Genomic DNA, 26,485 nt, shown 5'->3' on the forward strand with positions numbered 1-26,485 from the left:
TGCTAAAGAATACAGAGAGAGCTTTCTGCTATGAGCCTGGAAACAAGAATTGCTTATTTTGGGCCAATGCCACTCATGACAGCACCACTCTCATCTCAACTCTTTAAAAGGCACCTTTCCACTGATGTGTAAGTCAGCCTGTGGCAGTGAATGTGAACACACTCTCTGATAAAAACCTGGTGGGACTCGGGCATTTCAAGGCAAAGAAATTACACTTAGATTTCAAACGCTGATTATACTGTTTTCCACCACAAATTTCAAGCAGGTCTCTTCACAAGGTATCACAGGAATTGAACAGGAACTGGATGTCTCATTCACCAAGGCTCCTTTAAAACCTTCAGCTTTATCCCATTAGTCCTGAGGAGCAAATCCCTCCTTGATAAAGATCTGAAAAAGTCTACTGTGCTGATGGCAGTGTGTTATCTTTCTGGGGAGTGACTGAAGAGAACAGGAACAGGATTTCATCTCATACACAACGTTCATTAAAAGGTCTCAAAGGGACACTACATCCAGCTCAGCATCAGCATCTCCACTGGAAGCCAGAGACGCTGACACTAAGAGGTTAGCAGGCTTTGCTGACACACAGCACACACTTCCCAGTTGTGAGCCCTTTGCCCATGCTCTTTTCTCCATGGATGGAATGTGTCATACCTGCCACACCAAAGGGCCTCCGGAGTCCACAGGTATGTTTCTTCCCATCTTTCAGCTCCATGTGCCCCACCCTCACAATCTGGCACACCAAGCTGATCTTCGGTCTGATCAAGTCAGAACTGCTTAAATCCTAGAAATCATTTATAATCCAGTTACATCAGTCTGCTTCAGCAGTGGAAGAGAAGAAGACAGAGGGAGTACGATGGCTTTTGTTAGACTGTACACACATATAGAAAGAAATCTATTGGGTTTTTACAAGTAAAACCTGTTCCCTTTGAGCCCCAGGGGAGAAAACAACAGAACACTGGAAATTTCACACAGCAATTTCTAACCATCTCATTCCTCTCTGATAACACACCCCAGCAGCAGTACTAGAAGGAGAGTAAATGATGTTAATTGCAAAACTATTAGATCCTGATGACCAGGCAGTTAGTTTGTGCCACCTTTGCTACTTGTCAGAAGTTCCTCCATTCATGTACAATTCTTCCATTAACATCTTGTTGCAAATAACAAACTCCAACACAGAAAAGGATCAGCAAAGCAATGAACTGAAAACTAAACAACTGTGATCTCAAGCCTAGATCTTCACTGCAGTTAGGCTCCAACAGAGAAGTGCCTAATAGGATTTCCAGCAACGCATGGGTGAGCAACACTCACTGACAGTACTGTGCAAAATAATACACCTTTACTACTGCTTTGGACATACATAAAAACCCCAAAACGTTTCAGCATTTCTCTGAGGCCGCCTATAACATCCCATGTGTCCATGGGAACACCCCAAAATGCTGCATGTGACCCCTCCTTTCTCCATGGGAAGAAGGGAGAGGGAAAGAACCCAAAACTCAGATGTCTGCAGCATGGGGAAGAATCTCCAGGGTGTAAATACAGCAACTTACAGTAAAGACTGCTTGAAGGTTATTTAGTTTCTCAATTTCTTTAGGCATCCCATTACTGCCCCAACGAACCAGGTAATTTTCACTGCAAATAAAGGAAGAAAGTTAAATCAATCAACACCTGAAATTCCCATTTCCTGGCAAAAGCTCAAAGGCATTTGGATCTCTTAGGAGTATCTGAAAATTTCTACCAAAAAATCTTCTACCTCAGAGTGGTTCTGAAGTGACTCATTTCAGTGAAGGCAGAAGGCAAGCAGGATGTGAGTGAGAATTCTCAGCTATCTCCCTACAGAACTCTGACTTCATGTCCAACCTGATAACTCCAATGATGGAGACAGAGTGTGCCTGACACACACATGCCTCCTTGATAAAGTTCTTCCTATCCTCCCCTACTGGTAAAGGATGCCCAGCTCTTAGGTGTGAACTTGCACTGACTGGACAGCAAACATCATGCATATACATGATTCAACTGCAAGCAGCTAATCAAATGTATCAAGTCTAGTGACAACAGTAGGGAAAATTAAGAACATAAAAAGACAATCTGGGATTTTGACTAAACATCCCCAAAATGCCCTGTTTTAAAAGTGCATGGGCTCAGAACCTTGACTTCTCCAAAATCTCATCTGAAATTAAATAACCCCCTTTCCAAATCACTGGGGCAGTAACCAACAGAACTGGAAAAAAGGATCTGCTGGATCTTCCTTTCTAACCTCTACTGGCTTCCTCAGAATGACCCCCGTGATGCCTAAATTACTTCTGCATCTACAGAAACCCCCACCTGATGAATTTGGAGAGATCAGGATCATAGAGGCTCATTAACAGCTCTGCATCTTCTCCAATATTGCAGACAAAGTTCTTGAAGTTTACATACAGGCTGTATGTATGTGTCGTGTTGAATATTGGCTGCCCTCGGAGGTCCAAATTCTGTTGCAGGGACTGCAAAGAAGGAGAGCACTTCCATTAAAAACAAGAAGAATTCAGATCTGCTGCCAAAGGAGCACAATTTCCTTAAGAGGAATATAAAAATACAGTGGGTACTAGTTGGTTGAAGAGGACAAAGCCAATGACAAGAGATGTACCTTCTCTTCCTGGATCCTTTCATCGATCCTCTTGGATGCAGTTTCATGGGCCTTGAAGAGAGAGATTGTGCTGGTTTCATCTGGGTCCAAGATGTTCCCATTGTCATCTCGTACAACCAGGTCCAAGCCCAGGATCCTGAACAACATGCAAGTCAGAAGACAAAAGAAATTACAGTATTTAAGAAGCAGAGGTGACTGAAAGAGCACAAGCCACAGCTCCATCTGTGGACTGCACCAGTGCAAACCAGCTCCATTCATGCAACAATCACATTGCTGGTTTTCCTGCCTCGAAACAGTTATCCTCCATTTTCCCATTACAGGGAAAAATAATTCATCAGGTAACTTAATTTTAAGATGACATCTCCTTTGTTCTTGCTTAAAGGTTGTTTTTTTTAACAAAACACTATGTGTACCTATCGAGCTTATAGACGATGGCTGATTGTTATTCTTTACCATAAGCTTTCTTGTTAATTGACTTATTTGACCTGAACCAAGTCTGACAGGTAGATAAATGAGTTCTGGAGACAATCCCTGTTCTCTCCAAACTAATGAAAGGTGGAGTTTGGGTGGCCTCTAGAATGGTATTACTCAGCTGCTGAGAAAGCAGTTTACTTCATCACCAGCATCCAAATCCCAGCTCTTGCCAGCCAGGCACAAACTGTGCTCTATGGGAAGCACCATCATGTGCCAGCAGTAATGCAGAACGAAGGCAGAAAAGGTCTCCTGCCAAGTCAAAGAGATTGCTGGCATATGAACACCAACTGCCACAAGCCCACCTGCCAGGCTAGTTACATTGAGATGGGAACTGGAAGCTCTAATTGTCCCCTTTCCAATGGACACTTAATTCAGTGCTCGCCTCGTGGCCATTTCCATTATTTTCCATTAGTAGCCAGCTAGATCCTTTGCTGGGATTTGGATTCTCCCCTCCCCTCGACACAGTCTGGAGTTTACCTGTTGCCGTAGTCAATCTTAGCAGTGACTTTCTTCTTGAGCTCAGCGAGCTCATCTTTGGGGAGGGTCCCAGACAGTATCTGTGACCTCCACTCTATCAGGCTGTAAGTCATTTGCTGAACATGCCGGAACTGTGTTGTCTTGTTAGTCTACATGACAAAAAGGGACAGTTTTAAACAATGTGCTCAGAGATCCTTCCAAAAGTGCTCAGTTGAATCTATCAAACAAGTTGTATTGAACAAACTATCTGAGAAACTGGCACCCTACAACACTACAAGATTAGAGCCATGGAACAAGTACTTCACCATTTCCTCAGGACATTATTTCAGACAAACTTCATAGACAAAAATAGATTTCAAAGCTGCTCTGATGCATGGTTTCGATATACAGGATGGAGAGATGATGCTAAATGACTGCAACTGTGTTCTAGCTGACTGAGACAGGAAAGGCCCTTTCTCCCCACCTCTGCTTCTCCCAGAACGTGTGACATTCAGCAAACCGTTTTTAAGTCTGTTTCCAATTCTTGTTGTCTATTTAGTTGTAAGACTCTGAGGCAAAAACTTTATTTGCTTTTACAACTCTAAAGGTGATACCAACACACAAATATTAACCATAGATGGCCAACACTGAAACCCACATTGGATTTTTCTCATGCCTGCTCCTCCCCTGTTTCCATGGCTGCCTGCTCTCATCCTGTCCCATCACATCACATTAATAAAAGCAGTAGCAGCAGTGTCTGGGATACCACTGCTTCCCTGCCTCTACACACCTTCTATTTCAGGGCTCATATTCTACCCCCGCTGGGAACTCACACTTGGCTCACTGTGTCCACGTGTGATCTGCAGACAAGAGTTTCATGGCAATCAAAGCAGCTCTGTAGGAACCCAATAATCTCTCTGGCTAGTCTCTATCAGTGTATAAGGCTGAATACCACCTTACACTCATTTGTGATTGCATTTGTACAGAACTGAATGAATCAGTCTTGACTCATCCCATGCTTTTAAGCACTACCCCAGCAGCAGTTGCTCAGCATCCACCATGCCAGAGATTGTCCAAAAATGGAACAAGAAGTTCACAGGACTGGATTCCCAGGCACCACCTCCCCAGTCTACCCAGGTATTCGCCCCTGTTTGCTGCAGTCATCAGCCACTGCATTTCCATCTTTTGGTATAAATGCAGCACCTGTAATTAGAAAGCACTGACTGAAAAGGACACCAAAACCTGCTTCGTGAAGAGTTTTCTCCTGCCATTTCAATTGCTATCATCTTTAATTCCTGGAAATACTTCTCATGCTATTTATTGGTTCCACCCTAATGAAATCAGTCACACTCACCACCTCTTTCCTATAGTTTCAGGCTTCAAGGCTGATGCCATAATTAAAATGTGGATGGCTATCTGGTAACCTACCATATTTGTATGCACTTAGATAAGCAATTAAGCCTTTAGAAGTGTCAGCTAAATCATTTATACCACTCAAAAGAGAACCCAGCCTTTACCAGCACACAGTGAGCCAGCTACTGGGATGATTCTGACTTGCACTGAGTGCCAAGTGCAGCTCATGTTCAGAGGGAGGTGCCACAAATCAAAGGACATTAAACTTTAATGTTTATAGTTATGCAGCTCCAAAATGACCCTCGAGAGGTTTTTGACTACATCACACCCAACAGCCAGCAGCAACAGGCCAATGCTTCAGGCAGCAGCTGACTAGTGTCACTTCGCTGCAGCAAGGCTGTTAATGTTTAACCATGAACCCCGACTGCTCCCACACAGCCAGAGAGAGAGGCTCAGTTCAATTGTTTCCCCACTCTGCTCTCTGCAAAGAACAGGAATGATACCAACTACTCCTAATTTGCCCCCTGAGAACACAAATCTAAAGGGAGTTATAAATAGCCATCTTCCTTTGATTTGGGCCAAGGGGCTGACAGGGGCAAGATGAGTCTTTTACTTCCTATGGGGAAGATGTTAGAGACATATTTAGTAAACAGAGAAAAAAAGCATGTTCTTAACTTGCATAAAAATAATGACAAAGAGAAGGCAACCTGTGTTAGCTCCCAGGGAAACACAGAGCAGACCTCAGCATGACAGCTGGCTAAAGCTCAATTATCTCTCCAGCTATTTACATTACCTGGCTCCTGTGAACTACACGAAGTTAAAAACTCTCACCCATTCTTACATCTGTTTTGCAGTGGAGATAATACCCACTGGTGTTAGAAGTGGGTTGTGAAATGAAGAAGTGAAATGCTGCCAAAGAGAAAAAAATCAACCATGTTTCCTTCTCCTCAAATACCTCCTTCCTCCTTTAGCCTTTTTTATTCCTCTTTTCTTTTTATACATACTGCGGGGAAAGGAAAATAAACTCAAATCCATTCCAAACCACAACATTTTCCAAGGCTATTTTAAGACATCGGTTAAGCACAGGACCATTAAAGATTTTTGCTCTTAATAGATTCTGAGGGAAGAATGCTGAAGTTACTGAGGAAAAAAGAAAAGCCAGGCACAAACCTCTCTTTTCACACAATAATACCCTCGCATACAGCTTCTCATTAAATTAAGAGGGTGGAATAAATTCTTGTGGTTTCGTGGCACACAAACTGTACTTGTGGCCTGGTGAATTTTTCAATAGGAAAGCTTGCTCTGGGTAAACTGAACAGTTAGAGATAATTTAAACCCATCCCCTCATCTTAATGGAAGTCTCAGAGCACACACTACGTGGGCTGAACCCACTACTATCCCAGGAAAACCCAAGTTTGATTCTCTTTAATATGCCTTAATAATCACTTTCAAAAGAGGCAGTTCATTGTGAACTCCAGTTGTGTTTCTTTGACCAAGAATGCACCTACCTCAGCAAAACCACCCATTCTATGGGTAACAACCTTGGCTTCTGATTTTTTTGAGGTGACTGTCATATGGTCAGGCTCAGATTTAGTAGACAAGAGGTGTCTCTGCTGCCCTACTGAGAACTAAGTATGTTCTTGTGACTTTGCCCTCCACACATGGCCCTAATTCTCTTCCCATCCTTTGTCCATGTTGCCTATGTGAGCTGCAGGCACGCTGGGGTGAGGATCAACCATTCTGTTACGTACCTACAATACTTCTAGAAAAGCAGAGTCCATACTTGCTAAAGGTTCTGTTAAAGGAACATCAGGTACCTTGCCCTCATCAGGACAGACACACAACAAAGCAGGAACCTTTCTTTTCCTAGTGAGCTGTGACACACACAGAGCCCCAACCACCTGACACGACGACCAGTATGACTTGTGCCAATCAGTGCTTCATCAGTGCTGTGTCATCACACAGTTATGCAAGTACATGGGTTGAAGTAGAACATTTTTAGCCTCTTAAAACCAATTTGGCAATACTGATAGTTTTACAAGTCTGCATAATGTTCTATTCCAAAGGCTTCAAGCACCCTGCAAAGAGCCCAGTCTCATCTCATCCAAAGTCATGTAATAAAATACCAGCTACTAAAGAAAACTTACCACATATAACTTGTGCCAGATAACTGCCCACTCCCTCAGGGTAGAAGTGAGTTCTTGTCCAAGGGGCAATTCACTTGGAATCACTGTCTCATGTTGTCTGCATAAAAAAGAAGAAAACAGAAAAAAGGTGCTGCACTTGGGATTAAAACTTAGCAGTAAAACATCCTTTTGGAGAAGTATGTAAATGGAGTTTCAGAGGATATTCACACAGTTCACACGATGCCAAGATTCTTAAGTTGTTCAGTTGGTTCCCCAACACATACAGGCACATTCATTATCCATTTCTAATGCAAACATGTTCCAAGTTTCTTTGTCTTGTTAGTATCAGTGGATCCACTCCAGAAACATGCTCAACAGAAATGAGGTTTGGGAGAATCACCACTTGCAATGTAACTTGGCCACAGTTAGTAAAGAAAGTACTTTCTAAAGTCTCCTCCTTTGCCACAACTGCTGTTTTCCTTTCACTATAATGATCACAGAATCAGCTCTAAGAATCAAATGAGGAGTCATTTCCTTAAGTGTTTTCCAAGACAGGAAGGAATCCACACTCCTGCTGGCTACTTGGCTGCGAGCAGGAGTGTGTTATGACTTGCAGGAGTCCCCAGAGGAGCTAAATGTAGCTTGATTGACCTGCCTCACTACTAACTTGTATAGCAGAGCTCTCTCATGCTTGCAAGTAGTGTCCTCCTGCACCTATACCTACAACTGGTTTGGTATGTACAGTGCTCTGAGAAAAAGAAGTCACACAGCTCTGGAAGCCTAGCACAGGTCCTGTGCGCTGCTGCACACACCAAGCAGTGGCATCCACTACAACCACCACTAAAGTTGTTTGTTTGTTTGTTTCTAAATGCTACCAAAAGTACATCTCAGGAAGTGCCAACTTACCCCTGGTCCTTCACAATTGCCTTTTTTAAATGGATATATGTTTCTGGGAAAATGCCCTAAAAATAAATACAGAAATAAAGTAAATCAATTGCATCCTAGGATATAACATGAGAAAAATGTATTCAGCAGAAAGCAGGGAAAAGGGGTAAGAGCATGATCAGAACAGGAACTGTGACTGATGTTCACTCATCCGCCCTTACTACAGAATATTGTTGGAGTCATTTGTCAAGCTGCCCTGGACCTGTGGTTCTCTAGAAAACCTCCTAACACAAGACACCATTTGGAGACATTCTCCTGCCCCAAGTTTCCTTTATTTAAGAGAAATCTTCTAGGAGTGATGGAATCCTTTTCTGTTCTCTTTTCACTCCCTTTATGCCTGAAAAATGGAGGCTGTGATGGATGTTACCACGTGAGAGGTGCCAGGATTCCTATGGGAAACCAGACTTCCATGCAGTTTTCGGACTGGTTTCACAAACCTCAAGCAGTTTGGCTGAGATCCATACGTGCATCATTTTGGGGAGTATTTTCCAAGTCAAAACAAAACTCTAATCTTAGCATTACATATAACTAATGCTGGATGTGTACAGGTCCAAGACCATAATATCAAAGCAGTAAGTTTGTGTATGTGGATATGCAACAGTCAATGTTGCTACTTTAAACTCCCTTACACATGCTCACAGTGGAGGAGTACCCAGTTAATGGTTCTGAAACATTTAGCTCAAGGGCACTTCTTTCTATCACTAAGGAAAAGGACACAGAGGTCAGGAGTCCTGCACAATATTAAGACAAGAAATACAGCAGCAGCACAGCAGATTCCAGCACTGGATGGGGTCTGGCAAGGCGTGAAATCAAAATCAGCTCCTGAAAATTGAGGTCATACCTTCTTGGATTTATTTCGGAGCGTGTACCCTCGGTACCAGCCTGTCGAAGGGAAACAAAAACAGTCATAGTGAGTTTTGCCTGTCCACAGCCATTCTCACCATGTTTCTATTTATTGATCCCTCTTATTTGAGATCTACTGTTGTGAAGCCACCTCTGCTCTATTTGTAGCAGGCTTGGGGCCTCAGAATAGGGCAGAGGGTGTCTCTTCCTACCAGGGACTGACACCCTCACATCTACTCTAGCTATCCATTGGGGTTGTGCTGAGAGGGCTCATTGGAAAACAGGCCACTCCATGCTATGTGTTTTCAAAGTGGCAATTCTTGCTCCATAAAGCTCCCACAGCACAGAACTACTTGTCTGATCATTTGCCAGATAAGGCAGAGACACACAGACATGCACACAGAACTACCGACCCAAGGTCATATAGCATCTATTCGGCAAAGAGAAATACATTCAAGTGTCCCAAGTCCAATTCCACTTCATCCCTTTAAAATCTTCTTTTCCATGAAGTGCATTTTCACCCAAATCATCTTACAGATTGTGCTTGAGCTCCGCTTTGTACAGGTTCTTTATTTTCTCCTGTGACTCAGTCTAAAACCTTCCTCCAAAGGAAGGCTGAAAGAGAATGTTTTATTAGATAAGGTAAAAAAAGGCCCAACCCTGAACTGCTCGCCCTGGTACAGATACTGTTTCTCAACATTATCTGGACAAGATCTAGTAAAGTAAAAGGTACAAAGTAGTAACTGTGGTCCCCAAGACTCAGAAGCATGGTGTCACTTTGAGAGGTAGGTTCCTCTCCCTTCAGCACCCGGGGTTTGACCAGGATTTTGATTTCAAGGCCACTGACATGCAAGTGTATGGAAGAACTGCTGGATTTGTGCTGTCCTCCAGCGAGCCCTGCTTAATGTGCAGAGAGCAGAGGAGCGTGGCTGTGGGCAGGACACTCCCACTCTTCCTCCACTGCCTCCAAACTGAAAGACAAAGGGTTATTTTCTCTCCACCCTCACCGTGTCATTTGTCTGGGCCATGTAAGAGCCGTGCATGCTCAAGCCCTCTTTCCACTGCCTGCCTGTTCCTTGCCATAAGCAACAGTTTCCGTCACCTTCAGCCCTCCAGAAGTTACTGTACTGAAAATAACAAATTGAACACTCTGGAAGAATAATCTGCTCGTTTTACATGCTGCTGTGCAGACATAATGTCCCTTGCACCACTGTGGGACAGGATGCAAGCTTGCACTTTCTCACTGACTCTCAGCCGCTAAAAACATCATTCCAAACGTCAGGACACTGCAACCCCAGCTCTGTTAACTGTGCTCCCAGAGCACTGGTTTTGCCTCTTCTCCTAAGGTTCTACTTGCACTGGAAATGAAAACACTGACTCTTAGCAAACATGAAGGGTATAGATTAAGGTCTATAATGCCTGAATGAATGGTGTTCAGAGCTATCAAGACAGACATCACCGCTCCAAGATGATTACATTCAGCCAGCTGGCCGAGGGAACAGCACCAAGAGGCAAAGGGATTTAAGGGAATAATCAGGCAAAGAAGAGAGGGGAGGGTGGGGGTTTGTTTGCTTGGTTTCTTTCCCCCCATATATTTATACATTTAGCAAAGAAGGTTCCATGAAGAACCATGGATCTGAGACCCCTTGACCATAAATCACAGCTTAGTGTGGGAGTTGTTTGGTATTGCTTTGCTTTGGGTTTTTTTTGGGTGGGGGGGCATGGGGGGTTATTTGGGCTGTGTTTAGTTTTGGTTTTGGGGGGGGTGTTAAGCACAGCTTTGTCCCCTTTCCCCAGCAAGGAGAAGGTGAATCATCTCAACCACACAACCCCAAACATTCCAGTAGTAACTCAGGAGCAAAGAAGAAATTCCATTCTTTCCACAGGATGAAGATAAGATTATCCATTGATCATGCACCAATGGATAAGGTATGGATTAGGGATGAGAAGATTTAGGCTCTATTTTTGTCTAAGTTGTAATTACTTGAATGACCAAGTACTGGTTATTTAGGGTGTAATACAAAGCTCATGGAATTCAACAAGAGTATTTTCCCAGTGATTTCCATTCCATCTGACACAGCCTCTCAGCTTCCTCATATTTAACATGACCTCTTGGCATTAACCACATTCCTGTGCAATATTTTGCAATCATTGCATAAAAGCACGTTGTATATTATGACACAAAAGTCTTTCAACAAGAATCTCAGGCAATTCTTTCAGAATCCTGCTCCAATTTTCAATACTCCTCTTCAGCATTTCCAAAGGAACAACAGCTTTTGCTGGTGGGCAACTGATTCCTTGATTTCATCTTCAAAAAGAAACCAAAATCTGCCTAAAGCTTCATGGGAATAAAAGACTATTTAAGTGTTTCTCTTGAGTGTTTTCCTCAGCTGAGAGGTGCTAAATGGAGCAAGGCTTTTCAGTTGGAGACAGGGCAAGTTTTGGCTACTACACCACTCTTTAAAATGGAAGCCTGATGAAGAATGCAGGAAGAGCAGACTGTGTCTTGCAAAGAAATGTCATCAAGTTTGGGCTTTGGTTTTTGTTTTCAATGGAACTGTTGTCCTCAATTCTACCTTTGCACTAAAAGAATTTTACACGGTATGCAAAAGATCAGAAAAATGATTCGAAAGACAAGAGTTTAGGTGATGAGAAGTTATCCACAGCGATGCAGTCCCACATCACGTGCTTAACCACAAGGTCTCTGTTCCTCTTCCACTGTGGTGTAGTCTCTCAGAACCACAACATACAGCACTGCACTGAAGTAAAACAAGGGATTGCTTCAGTTGCCTGCAGTGGTCAGAGGAAACATAAAAGATTGAAATTAGGATCAAATTCAATGCAAACTTGTCACTGGGAGAAGAAACTGATAGGAATCACAGTATGTGGGCACGTTCCTTCTATCCACTACTTGGCTATTTCCCACAGCTTCCATGAAATAACAACATACAGTGCTGATTAGAAGAGATTCCCTTAAACAGAAATGTATCCTCCCCAGCTCACTGCTCAAGGACAGATTCCCAGAGAGTAAATCCTGCACTGAAGCAGCCTTGGGTGCAGCAAGTTTCCTTCTTCTCTTGGATTCTGCAGCATATGCCCAGTCTTGACAATATTTGGCAATCCTGCTGGATAAGCACACTCTGCTTATCTTATTATCGAGTGGATAAAGTAATTTTGCACAAAGGCCTCATGCCCTTCTGCAGAGAAAGGAGGGGAAAACCCCCTTGCTTTGCAGTTTAGAAGAGTGTAGTGTGAAAAAGACCCCTAAACTGAGAAAACCATTCTTCACAGGGGGTACACGTGTATTTGTTTTAAAGGGAAGGTAAGTCTAAGAAAACTGGTATCCTCCAGATCTTCCTGTCTAATAAACACACCAGGGTGTTCCAAAGCATGCTTGAAGCCCAACTGAGGCATTTCAGAAGTTATTTAAAATCAAAGTAAACCACTGAAGATGCAAGTTTAGACCCTATCAGCATTGCAAACCTCACTCACAACTGCATCTAATGGCACGTTGACAAAGATGCCACAATCTTCATTCTCCTGGACTGAAGGAATGCTGCAGCATAGACATTATTCAACACAACAGCAAACAGCTCTCACGTTGTCTCTGTATTGATCCAAGCTGCAGTGGGCATCAGCACATTATAGCTTGTACCAGAAATACCTGAAACCTTTAGCTCAAACTCTCAGCCTGTGGTTTCAGCTCTGATGACCTTCACTTTAATGCTGTGGACTTTGTCCAATTTGAATGATCACCCTTTGATGAATCCTTGACACAGGCAAGCTGCAGTTCAGCAACATGGACAATCTACCATAGTATCACTCCCTTATCTTTTGTGCGCTCACAATCCAAGCCTAACTGTGTAGTTATAGCTGGCACTTACAAAACATTAGGCAAAGCATCTGTCTGGGCATGGAAAAGAAAGCTTTACTAGCAAAAGTTACACGGCAGAGACTCACCTCAAATTTGGCCAACTTTCCAGGGACTTCCAGCCTTTGCAACAGGCCTCAAACTCCCGACAGCATGCACTAGCATAAATGAGCAGGGAATTTGCAATTTAAAGGTGTTTTTTCTCCTTGTGAGGCCATAAGGCAGTACAACAGCAGCACCTGACTGCAGGCAATCCACCTAAGAGTCTGCAAAGCCACATACCATTAGAAGTTTGTGACCTGCACCAAAGTGCATCCCCACCTTCTGGCTTGCACTTCAATTCCTCTTTGCTCCTCACGCACCTCCCCCAGTAGGTTAGCTGTATCAGTGTTATGTCTCAAAGCTATTCAGCTAGTTGGGAGTCAGATAACATTTATTGTTAACACCAAAACCCAGCACAAGCTTCAACCTTGCTGCCTTCTGTCAAGGGACAAACCCTGCACTTCAATTCTTACAGACAGAGCGGAGCCAGCCCAAAGCCCAGATGCAGAATACAAAGAGCTTTCAAGTGAGGGTTGGCTGATACACAGTGAGCCTTCACTGAGCTAAGGAATGAATACCTGCTGGCTTCAACCAGGAGCAAAAAGGAGGCACGTTCTAGATGGCTGCCAGAGAGGGAAGCAAATAGTGGTTCAACAGCGTGGAGAACCTTCTGGTAACTCACAAGATGCTCCTGTGCATCCTGAAGTAGGGAACAATAGCAAGGAGCAAGATTTTCCACGTGGCTACCACCACTACATGACAGCTCTGGACAATCCTGGAAAACTCCTCCTTAATTCCTTAAGGAATGTTCCGATAGCCTAAGGAATGCCCTCAGCTGGGAGCTGCAGGGATAACATACGCACTAAGAAAAGGACTTCACAAGGCACCTCTGAGCCTTTCTTATTGCAAAGCCAACACCCTGGTTAAATGGAGCCTTTTTCTAAATTGGGACTTGTGTACCTAGATAAGAGCAGTGATTAGTGAACAAACCCCCACTTTTATCAGCCTGGAGTTGTATTTGGAAGTTCACATCATCAGCACGAGAAGAAAGCAAAAAAAGCTTCTTGTGGGAACACTAACCCTCAAAAACACAACCCACAGATATCTGGGAACAAAGCTGAAAGCTGAGTCCCAAAAGAAAGAAAAATAGATACAATGAGACGTAAGAATTTCCTCCCTGGCAGACAGATAGCAGAATTTGGAGTTTTAAAGATGAATTTCTGGGAACAAGACCGGAGCCACAGCAGAGCTGCCATCTCAGAGGCAACCTGCAACTTTTACTTCACATTCACATGCCTGGATTGGGATTTTGGCTGGTCTTTCCAGGACAAGTATCCAGTTGTACTGCACAAGTCCTGGTGGCTCAGTCACAAATGAGGATACCACACTGATGGCTCAGTATATGAAAACACTCAAAACACATTCACTTTCCCAAACAGTTTACAATCAATCTCCTCAGGCTGAAGTTCCAAACTGGGATATTTCATGTGGAAGAAGGGATGCCATTTGGGTATTCACTTTCTATTTTTGACTGTCTCTCCATTAAACAGCTGATTAAAACCAAGTAGTAGGATTGAAAAATGATGTTGTTTTAAGAAAGGAAAAAGAAACAGCTCAACATTATGGGAAGTCTGAGATGCATCCTCTTCATGAGGGCAGTTTTCATCCCTGATGCTCCCTCTTCCTTGTGTCTTTTCGCAAATCCAGTTCGTAAGTTAGGACCATTATATACAGATTTTATTCCCTTTCTCCCTCTCTCTCTGCCAAACACACTCATCACTATCACACACATCAGTGTAAAAACACACTTCAGCAACATAATACGCTTTGACACGTAGGAACTGGCTGTTTCCAGTGTCAAGGTCAAAGAGAAATGGAAAAGGAAGAGTTGGCTAAGAACAAAATGCTAAACAAGCAGCTTGCTGTTCCCAGCAGAGATACTGAAGAGGTTTTGTACATTGAGTCTCTTTCAACCTGATGCTGCTTGTGAAAACGATTGGATTTATATTTTGGAAAGAGTTTTTAAATTTTGGAGAGCCTCCGAGTGCATTCTGTAAAATATATTAAATGGCTGTGTTCCATTCCCAATATTGCAATCTTCAGCCAACAGTCTAGTTCAGTAAGCAGATCTGAAGCACAAGTGTGATTTTCACCGTGTTTAGAACAGGGGTTTTGTCTGCCTTTCTGCAAGATGTTTTACATTAAGGTATGTATTATGAAGAACTTCCCAGTAAAGTACTGGGAGAAACAGCCTAAAAAAGGCACAGAAGCTCCGTAACTGGAGGCATTTTAAAACACATAATGCCAGCTCGTGATATTATGGCTTACACCAACATTCCTTTTGGAACAATTAGACCTGGCCTCTCCTCTTCTTTCATCCACTGCCTCCGCTGTCTCAGATCAAAGAAATAATTCAAGTTAAAAGCTACTTTTCTTTTTAATTATTACTATTTTCTAGCTGGATCAGTTCATCACATGACTATAGAAGGAGGCCTGGCACAAGGAAGAGCCAAGGTAAGCAGGTGTGGGGGTGAAAACAGGAATGAAGAGCCAAAAGTGTGTGTTCCTCTTGCAGTGCTGCTCTGAGATACCAGTGACACCTTACCTTGACAGACCTCTGCCAGGAGCAGTGTAGATCGGATTGATGCTTCTGTGGTTTATGCCTTTTTAATACAGCTTCAACAATAAGGTGCATACAGCTACCTCTACATAGCAAGCTTTGTGCTTTTGGGCATATTGGAAGTTGAAAATCTAGATCTGGAATTTGTATTCTTTTTAAAAATACCTGAATTGGTTACATTTACTGTCAAAACCCACTGCAAAGCACTTGGAAGTGAGCTGCGACCTACCTTCATACATCTCCAGAATGTGAACTGTATCACCAACTTGCAAGGAGAGCTCCACATCTTGGACAGCATCGTAATTGTAGATGGCTAAAGAGAGGAAGAGGGGGAGAGAGAAATGAGAACCACGACCATGAAGGCTGTGAAGTGATCAGACACTGAAATCTGGTATGATGGCACCTGTCAAAGGCAGGATACGATTTTGACAAAGCACTCTGAAGACTATGATATGACAAAGCACAGGACTAGCTGTCCTGTGTATATAACACACCAGAAAAACATGTAGCATATGTATTTCCAGATTCTATCATCATTTCCTGCAAGGATAAGAAATGCCATTCTTAACAGCCTACAAAGTTTGTCTTTTCCCTTTAAAAACACACATCTGTGACACTCTATGAAGAAGCTGCATCCTGTCACTTCACTGACAACCTGCCCAGCAAAGGTCACTATTGCCTCACACAGAGGTTAGGGATCAAGGAGGTAGCTGTGAGTTTTGATCAGCATTTCACAGCACTAACTGCAATGTAGCACTCACAAGCACTGGCAAAACGACATCAATTGGGCGTCCTAAGCAAAACTGGCACTATTCTATACTAAATGTCTCCAACTATTCACTGCTAAAGGCTCTTCCCAGACAAGAACCAATCTTAGCATGAAAACTTGAGATCCTCTGCAGATGTAATCCCTACCAAAGACAAAGCTAATCCGAACGCTTATCGGCTTTCCAGTGGGAATAGGATTAAGTCCAGAAGCCCAGGCTTCTAAACTGCCTTTTCTCTGGGACTTTCTTGAGGGGTGCACAGATTCCCTGGGCAAAGCAGAAAAGCCTTTCTCAGAGCTGCTGGAGGCTTCTAAGGTGAGAAAGTTTAATCTGAATTTGCTTTCAAACCAGCACAGGTAAAAAAGACATAAAGCAGCAGGAAAATGCTTTGCTATGGCTCAATGAATTGAATCAGAACAGACCACTCCTCCACCAAAACCAGATTATCTCATTTCTTTCTTTCTTTAAAACACTGGTTTAAGTACAGTTCACATCTTAACTGCAGCGACACAACCTCCTCACACACACAAGTGCCATATTTACACATCCCAATCTGTTCCCCAAGGAAACCTATTATTGAAAGAAGCACAAATGCTGATCTTTCAGAAGGCAAATCAATGATGCAAGCATTTGCAGGGGGCTCTGGGAAAATCTCTCAGATTCAGAGGGTTTGTGCCTGAAGAACTCTGAAAATTCAATAAATAAATTTAAAGATAGAGCTCTTCTGTCAGGAAATTCCCATCCAGTGCCTATCATTTCCATCAAGAGGAGGTATATTGCCTCCTGGAAAGGATCCAGCACAAACAAATGACTGTGGCTCACCACACCGGAAATTCCCTCACATACACCAGCTTCTAACTATAAATAATCCCAGAGAAGCAGGCAGGAGACGTGAATTCCCTGCAGGATCTTAAATAGACCCTGATCACAAACACATACTTCTTTTCTTACGCTGCAGGGGCCGTGTTTGTTCTCAGAGGTTCTAATTCATGCCTACTATAACGCCAGTGCCTGCAGAGACACACACAGAGGATGGGTTGAATCCATGATGTTGTTTTCCAGTGGGTCACAGGAACGTTGCTGGATTTCTGCCCCTATGGCACTGGCTGCTTCAACATCCAGTTTCCTCTCCCTCCCTGCAATGGTTTCATAAGCCAAGATATAAAAACTTGTGTAAGTTTAAGAAATTAAGAACTTGGTAATCTGGATATTCAGTTTAAACACCTTAAAGGCACCAGAATAGGCCCAGAAGTAAAAATTCCATCCACATCTTTGCAGAACACTCTGGATAACGTTTATGGCCAAACACAAACATGAACATACGCAGGAGTAGATCACAGTAATCCATTAAGAACTACCTTGTTTTGACAGAGGCCAAGACCATGAATGGTCAGAAGAGCTGGTTAATATTGTATTTGATTCAGTTAAAAAGAAACTGTTCTGCCAGATACAGAAAATAACCCTGCCAGGGTTTGCAGGAGTCAGCAGGGAAGTGCAGCGCCCACCCCAAAGGGAAGTGAATCCCTGAAGCTATGCCTTCTGCTGCAGTAAACCTGCCAAATCCCCAGTGCTAAGGAGTGATGTTGCAATCCATTACTTGGATGGGACATCCCAAACCTCCCCAAGGTGCAGCAGGAAGAGGTGTGGATGGATAAAGCAATCTGGGCTTCCTCTGGAGTCACTGCTGAGCCGCTGGCTACAGGGACATTGCACTATCCAGAGGTGCCATTCCCCAGGTGAAGTCCGGGCATCACACACTCTATGGACATTAACAATCCCACAGCACGGTCAACAGGCTTCCAAGATTTAAAGGAGAGCATCTTTGTCAGTTTCTGACTTGGCTGATTACACTCTGTCTACTGAGGTTTCCTCCTGTGGTTACAGCTGGACTGCCCTGATTTCTGTGCTAAAACACTGCTTGGGATTCCTGTCCTCTCTCTCCACGAGGAATGGCTCCTGGTTACAAACGCGTGTGTGCTTGTATGGAGAGGGATTCCTCCATCCAGTTTCTAGATGCCTTGGGTTTCTGTGGGACAAACAGACATTATATAAATACCAGTCTGTGTTTTTCCATAAATTGCTGCCTCAGCCTCAGACAAAAGCAGTGTGAGCAGCACCCAGTGTCCCACAGAAAGGTGGGCGGCCATCAGACAAGCCTTTCTTTAGAGAACACACTGTTAATTCAAAGCCCAAGCACACAAGAGCCCCAAGTAGAGGGAGAACTGGGAGAACTGAACATTGCAGTTCCCTTCCTCAAAGATCACAACAGCCACAAAACAGAGAACTAAACACTGCAGTTCCCTTCTCTTTCCCTTCTCTACCAGAAAGGTTTCAGATCCCATGTGTAGCATTTAGAAGCTAAAGAAACACACTTCTGCCACTGCACATCAAAAAGAAGGGCAAGACTGGTAGTATCTTGCTTTGCAAGAACAGAGGGTCGCTGTATAGAAAATCTCCTACCCAGTGGTTATGCAGAAGGTTATGAAAGACAAATTGCTGGCATATTTTCCCTGGGAGCTTTACTGATGCTTCCTGCTGCCTGATGTCACTCCTGTCCCAAACAGTCCATCTGCAGTTATTTGAACTGCTTCGCCTCTTCTTCCTTGTGTGTATTTAATCTGACCTCTTGCAGACTTGAAAGGAAAAGGAAGCTGCACATAACAAACATGGTCATGGCATGAAAATATAAAAGTCCTTCATATAAATCCTGACAGCAGCAAGAAGGGGAAAAAAATAGAGACTTCTGTCCCCATATTTGCAGGAATATCTGAAGTTAAGTCTTTCTGCTTCAAGCTAAACTTCAGTTGAGATTTTGTCCTTTGAAATTCACTTTAGAACAGTGATTCCCTTCCTTTTATCTTCCTGAATGAAAAGCAGCACTCAAGTCTAGCAAATTCAATACAAATAAAGAGGCAGAGGTGGAGAACGTGGTCCACGAGAAGGAGACAGTGGGTTTGTTTGAACAATCACATTCTTCTGAGTGTAACTAGAGGCAATATAAGGTATTATTTCATTTACAGACCCCAGTTTGACGAGTGGAAAGTCTAAGAAATGTTTTTTTCTACAGTGCATCTAGCCCATGGAGTTCATTAGGAGGGAAGGTCAGAGGAGTCAACATTGGGGCTGGTTTGAAAAGGGCAACAGATAACTTTATGACTGATGACAGCAGCCAGAGTAATGGAGGTGAAGATAAGGAGAAGCAATTTTCATGCTTCAGGGCAGAAGGTGATTCCTCAGAGCAGATGGAGAAGGACCTCTAAAGGCATTGCATAACAGGGCATGCACCCTTCATGTGGGGGTACACTGCTCTCCTCTGAAGCATCACACAACAGTCATCTCCAGAACCAAGGGCTACACAAAAGGAAAGCAGAGGCAGGAAACCTGGGCTTTCCAGAGTAGCCAGGGCTCTGAGTAATGACTGATAGTGAGCTGGATGTTTCTGAGAAGGCACAGAGCGTGATGTGGGCTGGCACACAGCAGTATTGTGATGGGAAGAGCAGGTTTGATATGTCACTCCCTGCAGTTGCATGAAGACAGAAGATTAATCACAGCACATTTCTGTGAAACACCAGAGAGCGGCACTTAAAGCAGTGAGAAGCCTCAATGTCATGCACAGGGCAGAAAACGAGAAGCAGCAAAATTGTATTACAAACAAAACCCAAACCCAAAACACACTTAGAAAAACCACTTTGTGGTTTTTCCACAGTGTGCTTCACTTTGTCCAAGAGCCCTAGGAGAGAGAACCTGCATTTCCAAGAGGTCTGGTAAGTAACTCATGGAGCCTGATCCTAGTTTTCAGTGAAACCAGACCTGGCACACGTCTCCATGAAAGTCGGGCTCTTTTCTTCGGTGCCTACCTACAACATCCATGTGGAAGGAAGGTGGTGGTGCAGTGGGCTCCAATGCTACATACACATCTGGCTCGTTAAAGAGCCAGCAGACACCTGGGTAAGTGATCTCCTGCACTAATACAGTGTCTTTCACACAGTACCACCAGTGCAGGTCAGAAAGGTAGTGACTGGTCTCCGCGTGCAGAGGAACTGAGGGCAGGAAAACTGAACATTGTCCTGTTCATCTGCAGCACACTCAAAGGTGAAAATCAAGTCTTAATTCCTAGACCCATTTTAACCACAAGACTAACTCATTTTCAAGACTCTTCTAAAAGCAAAGTGAAGCTGAACCGTTTGAAACCGACGTGAATGAGGCAGAAACTGTCACATACTATTTTGTGTGTAATTCCGAGCAGAATGAAATGGAATCCTCCCCTCAATAACTTGTTCAAATGCATTTCGAATGTGGATTATTGGCCTGAAAAGCACAGCCACTGCAAGATCCATTATCTCTAACTTGGCTCAAAATAACCACCCCTCCACCCATCACAAAGACACGATAACTGCTTCCAAATACCATGTCCCACTTCTCTGCAGCCTGCCCTCACCACTATCTGATAGGAGAGGGCTGTGCCTTGCTTCCTCTGAACAAAGAATCACATTCAGAGCTGTTGCAATAACCAGACTTCATCCCATTACATCTTTCAACTGGAGAGTCAAAAAGTATTGTACAGAAACACAAGTATGTGCTTTTCTGCTGCAGACCCCTGTATTGAGCCGTGGCATTTCTGCTGGACGCCCCTTTGGAGAAGCCTGGTATGCTCTCTGCTGCCAAGATGTAACCAAAAAAACAGTGGCTTTATTTAAAAGACAAGGAACTGCCCAAGGAATTAATTCTTAATAGGAACAAAGGCTTTTTGATGTCAGAGCAAAAATGTTCTTGTAGCTTCCCAGGAATTTGTGTCTGAAAAATTGAGACTAACATAATGAAGATTTAGATGTCAAATGACTTCTTCAAAACCAAAAAAGTAAGTCATAGTTCACCACTGGAAACATGCACATTAATGGGTTATGAGAAAACTTACTCTTGAATGGAGCTGATGCCGAGTTCCACACAAAGTTCCAAGTGACTGCTTAGCATTCTGAATGCAAATAATGCAGAACAGCAGGATTACAAGGGTGGAAATGCTCTCATTAACAGCCATCATGAGACCTCAGAATCAAACACATGATGAGCTGGAGGTGGACCTTTAACATCTTCTGTACTTCAAATTTCAGGCTGGCCCCACACACAGGAATACACCTGGAAAGACCTTACTTACCCTTAAACTTGGTTATCCCATCCCTGGAAGTGTTCAAATATGGGGTTTGGAGCAACCTGCTCCAGTGGAAGGTGTCCCTGCCCATGGCAGAGGGTTGGGACTGAGTGATCTTTAAGGTCCCTTCCCACCCAAATCATTTCAGGGCTCTAAAAAAGGGCATTAAATCAATGCAGAATCAGACCATCTGCCTATGCAGGAGGACGTGGCACCGCCTGTTTCATATGAGTTCAGTAACAACCAAGTTTCTATATTCATTCCTTTCCTTTGAGAACCATGAGAGAAGCAGGAACAGCCACTGTTCTTGACATGCTTCCCACACTTGCAGTTCCAACCTAAAACTATTCCAATAACCAAACTCAATCAGGGTGTTACCTGCTCGTGTGCCCAGGACAAGGAAACGTGTCTGCCAGATGCACAGTGCATCAAAAGCCTGGTAGGATTTTACTGATTTCCTCTGAATAACAGAATATTATCCTGGGGATGGGATGAGCAAATAATCTAATGTTTTGCAGAGTGTGTCATGCACAGACTGATTTCCAGATCTGGGACTGAGGAAGATTCTCTCTTTCAGTCATGCCATCATCAACTTTTGGATACTCTCATCTCTCCATCATACACTGGATCAGATTCTAGCATCAATGTTTTCATCTCTTAAAGCCTGAATTGCTTTAAAAAGCCCCAACTGAACAACCTCAGCCCCTGGGAATAGGGTTGGCTTCACAAGCATCACCCAAGTGCTCCAACTACATGATCTAATGGTCTCTTATGGCTTTAAACTCTACAAACTCAAACCTCAGTCAGCTCCACAACAATGCTCTGGAGCAAGTGGCAGGCCCAATGACAAATTAGTCCATATATTTTAATTAGAGCTTAGCAGAGTCAGATCAGACAAACTGAGATGATTCAGAACTGTTGAAGCAGGAGACAAACTGATTATAAAGGAAAAAGAAATAATCTCCATCTTTTCATGTCTGCAGAATTCCCATTAGTCATCTTCTCCTTAAATATTTATTGCAGTGTTTATACCACAGTAGCTGCAGGAAAATAAGAGAGATTCTGTTCTCAAAGTGCATCTATACTGCAATAAGGAGAGAGATACACACCCTAAACACACACTGGTTTGGAAAGCAGTGATTATGTCATCACAGCACAAGCTATTGTGTCTCTCTGTAAGTGTGCTTGGGGTAGCAGCACCCAAACTGTAGCTGCTTCTGTGATCTGAACTGCACAGGAACCCTCTATTATACTGAGGGGGCTCTAGAATAAGTTTTCTGGATGCCCAGTCACTTTTCCAAACTTACCTTTACAAGAGTGGCTGGCAGGGCACTGGTTACAGCATTATGGCAAACTGTGAGCAGACAGACACTCAAGACCTCTCTCTGTCACTAAGTGCACATTGGAAGTAGCTCCACGCTTTGCCCGGACAGAACACTGAAGTCTCAGCCTCTCTGCCTCCTCCTCACAACTAGGCCATGGAAACCAACGGCAAAGAAAACCTGCAGTAGGAAAACCACCTGAAGACAAGTCTCTCCAAATACACTTACACAGACACCCTGGGCAAAACCCACTCTGCCTTCACCCTGACTCGATTCAGAGCTTCCAGGATCTGCAACAACCCACCCTGTCCTCAAAAGTTACAAAGCTCAATTTTCCCTTCTATCCATCTTACCATGGAGTTAAAGCTCTGCTGTTTTTATACACACAGACCATCTTACTGCAAATGTGTACCAGAATAATGCACAGCAGAGCTGCAGTACACAACAGTTACCATGCATTTACTGTACACATGGGTAACCCACACACAAATCGTTGGCTGTGTCATTTTCTTCACTAGGCTCCCTACTTCCTTTATTATTTTCTCCTAATGGGCCCTTAGGGATTTTAAGCTCAGATAAAGAATTAATCTACATTAGCTGTCCCGGCTTATGTCTGGAGTAAGAGGGAGTGGTGTGAGCCAGTGGAGAAATAAATCAGTGTTTGCAGTGTAAGAGCCAACCTGCTCCTGAATATACCAAATCTGGTGCTTGACAGAAGAAAACATCAATGAACAACCCCTAGGACTGCAATTCCATCTCCTCGGAACATCATGAAATGTCCCCTTTTGCAGATGCACAGATGGAAAAAGAAAGCAGCCCAGCCTCTCTACTTGAAGAGTCACACTTCTATAAACTTTTATCAGGTTCTCTTGATACATCTTTACACAACAACCATTTAAGGTTGTCTGCAACATCACTTTGGCTGTGATGTTCCCGCTGCGTTAGCAGCCTCCATCTACTTCCTGCAGTCAGTGAGAACACCTCACAGTGTTCAGACATAAGAAGGGAAGATAAAACAATGAAGTGTTAGCCACAGTGTAAACCAGTTTTTAAGGCTACAGCCTGTTTCAGCTCTGGCTGATTGAAACTAAACAAAAATGCAATAGCATGTCAGTGCTGCAGTGGAATGAACTGCAGGAAGCAGGCAGCGATGCTGCACTGACATTCCAGGTTTAGCGGTGCTCAAGGCTGAGCAGCCTAAGTTGGCTCGAGGAGGAAAAAGGTGCAGCAAGAGCTCCCAATGGTGTTATTGCTGCCGAGAAACCTCAGATGTGGTGCTATCAAAGCTGCATCTTCTACCAGCTCTGATTTCACAAAACATCTACCTAGTGCACTTAATCGCTTCATTCCTTTACCAAGATGTACATTCAGCTGCTTTCCCTGTAACACAGTGACCTTCTCAGCACGCAGGATACAAGACAAGACTGCTCCTTTTCATCTCCTGGCGAGGCTACAAGAACTAGATACCACAATGACAGGAGCCATATAGATCTTATTAGGTTAAAGGGTGCTTGATATTATTGTAAGATGCATTTCTTCCAAGCCCTGGGGCTATATCCTGCCTCTTTGAAATCTGAGCAGTAACATCTAGCCTGAATGATCAGTATTCTCCCCAAAAATATATTAAATCATAACCTTGTCCTTGAGAGCAATCATTCTAACCCTGTTCCAACTGTCATATGAGCAGAGAAATCAACAGGATTGCCACTGGCTTCAGCTGAATCAGAATGTGATTTGTGTTCAGGCCTATTGATATCATGGGAATTCAATAAACTTAAATACCATCCATCTTCTCTGTGCTGTGTATTTTAGAGATAGGGATGTAGAAGAAAATGGGCACATAACCAGTCTTTGGGTTGTCCTCTACAAAAGAAGGGGTCCATCCCTTCAGTCTTCTGAGTATCGTGGTACTTACATTCTGGCTTTAACAACTGCATATACCTACCAGAGGTCTGAAATGCAGTTTTCACAAGAGTAACCTCTGATGTGGAACATTTCCCTTTCTGTGGCCTGTGAGGAAGCAAATGCTCATTTACAATATGGAGATTGCAAATGAATTTTACCAAGTCTGTCTGTAATAACCTTTTTTTTCCCCCTCCAAGCCTGCAAACGTGCAACTGGTGTTCAGATACATGAAGCACAAGAGTTACTTTTGCAATGAAATCTTCAAGCAGATTTGTAAAAGCAAAAACCCATCACTTGATAAATTGGACAACTCAGCTAATTCCCAACTTGAAAGCGTGTGGCACTTTCAAAAGAATTAAGTGAATTTGCCACTGGCTTTAAATTACTGTCCTAGTTCTTGCTGGGCAAAACATCAAAGGAAGTAGAAAGAAAACCTGGAAATACTACTGTACAGAACGGAGCGAGTGACTGTGTAATGAGTTCTGCTGTTTGCATTCATTCCAGAGGGAGTCAGGGTGAAGAGGAGGTCTAACAAGCACAGCGCTGGAGCATGGAGCCCAACTCTACCTACAAGCTAGTCTTCACCATACAGTCCACTTGAGTCAAAACTCCTTGTCCCTGGCTAGCATCACACCTATAGGTATCAAATCTAAACTCAAGCTGATAGACCCACAGAGAATATAAAGCTATGGGATCCCATTCATCAGCTGCAAACAAATGTAACCCACCAGCAATCCAGCCATTAATCTTTGTCCAACTGTTCTCAGGCCTCCAACACCTTCCCCTTTCCATTCAGGTGCTCAGAAAGAACAGACAAGCTCTCCTGCAACCCGAATGAGAATTCATAGCGTGGCTTTGCCCACTGCATATTAAGAAACCTGGGATATGCTGCCAAGAAACTCTTCACCTCCACTGGATAGCACCTCTGTGGAAACTAGCACTTGAGCTAACTCATGCTGGCAGGGCTGAGACAGGCAGGATTTCTGATGTGCATAACCACAGGGATTGCAGCTGGCCTCTGTACCTCCAGTCCTTCCTATTCAACACGGGCTTCCTAACAGATTCCTCTCCCATAAAGGATGCCTGTGGTTTCACTGATTCATGTTTGCAGAACGACACAAGCCCCGCTCAGAGAGCTGGCACTGCACAGAGATGCACAGCTCCACAGCTCCAGACACCTTTCATTCCAAAGAGGTTTTATCTTGCCACCTGTCTCAGGTAACAAGCAAATGGCAAACAGGGGAACAGTGTTGAAATGAGGAACAGGAAATCTTGGCTGGGAACTAAGGGTCTTGCTCTGGAAGGAAAAAAGCCAAGGAAGGATATTGATCCCTTTGTTGTCAAGAAGAATGAAGAACAAGTTACTCCCAATTTGCAGTAAGCACATCAGTTTTCATTAAACTGCACAAGATGCAGAGAGATAGAGAATTTGGCACTGCAGCTTTCCCTTCATTTTCTATAGCTACTTTATACCTTTACATTAAGCTCCATCTCTCTGCAGCTTGAAGTCCCCACTGAGAATGGAAGTGCTGCAAGAATCAGGTCTCTAATATTAAAGTTACTTACTCTTGCATTAAAAAAGGAAAAAGCACTTTCTCAGCACTAATTAGCCACTATTTGCCTATGACATTCTGAAACAGTATCAGAACTTCAGAGCTGAAGTGATAAACTGTTTTACTATTAGGGGTCAAAGTACCAAGCTTCTCAAGAGCAGGACGCTGTTATTATCTCCACTGTATCTCAAGGAACTTCTTGCCCAGATTCAGCACTTTGCAGAATGGGATCCACTTTTATTGCAGCAACACCTCCAAAAACTGGAGTGTGTAAGAACTGGACGAAGAGTAACGTGCACAGAACAACTACTACTTTTGTCAGATACATTCTGACAATGTGCCAGACATCCCTATCTGAAAGATTCAAGAAGTCACCAGAGCAATTCACCCTTTAAACAATGCTCCCCCCTCCATTCCTGGGAGAGGTACACTCTGTTCT

At 43.4% G+C, this 26,485-nt stretch overlaps 1 protein-coding gene across 1 annotated transcript in view; it reads right to left on the reverse strand.

Annotated features, from left to right (window-relative positions):
• DOCK5 (dedicator of cytokinesis 5) overlaps positions 1–15,660 on the reverse strand; it is a 57,119-nt gene extending 41,459 nt beyond the window's left edge. Inside the window, exons 1-9 of the mRNA XM_010024114.1 lie at positions 15,583–15,660; positions 8,819–8,859; positions 7,939–7,994; positions 7,054–7,150; positions 3,575–3,723; positions 2,624–2,759; positions 2,323–2,480; positions 1,548–1,629; positions 652–781 (exon numbers count right to left, since the gene is read on the reverse strand). Coding sequence (XP_010022416.1) covers positions 652–781; positions 1,548–1,629; positions 2,323–2,480; positions 2,624–2,759; positions 3,575–3,723; positions 7,054–7,150; positions 7,939–7,994; positions 8,819–8,859; positions 15,583–15,592 — 859 coding nt within the window. The 5' untranslated portion in view covers positions 15,593–15,660. The remainder of the gene's footprint in view (positions 1–651; positions 782–1,547; positions 1,630–2,322; positions 2,481–2,623; positions 2,760–3,574; positions 3,724–7,053; positions 7,151–7,938; positions 7,995–8,818; positions 8,860–15,582) is intronic.
• Between the last annotated feature and the right edge of the window lie 10,825 nt (positions 15,661–26,485).

The sequence above is a fragment of the Nestor notabilis genome, unplaced genomic scaffold (genome assembly GCF_000696875.1).
Source record: "Nestor notabilis isolate BGI_N333 unplaced genomic scaffold, ASM69687v1 scaffold19131, whole genome shotgun sequence".
NCBI classification, from domain to species: domain Eukaryota; kingdom Metazoa; phylum Chordata; class Aves; order Psittaciformes; family Psittacidae; genus Nestor; species Nestor notabilis.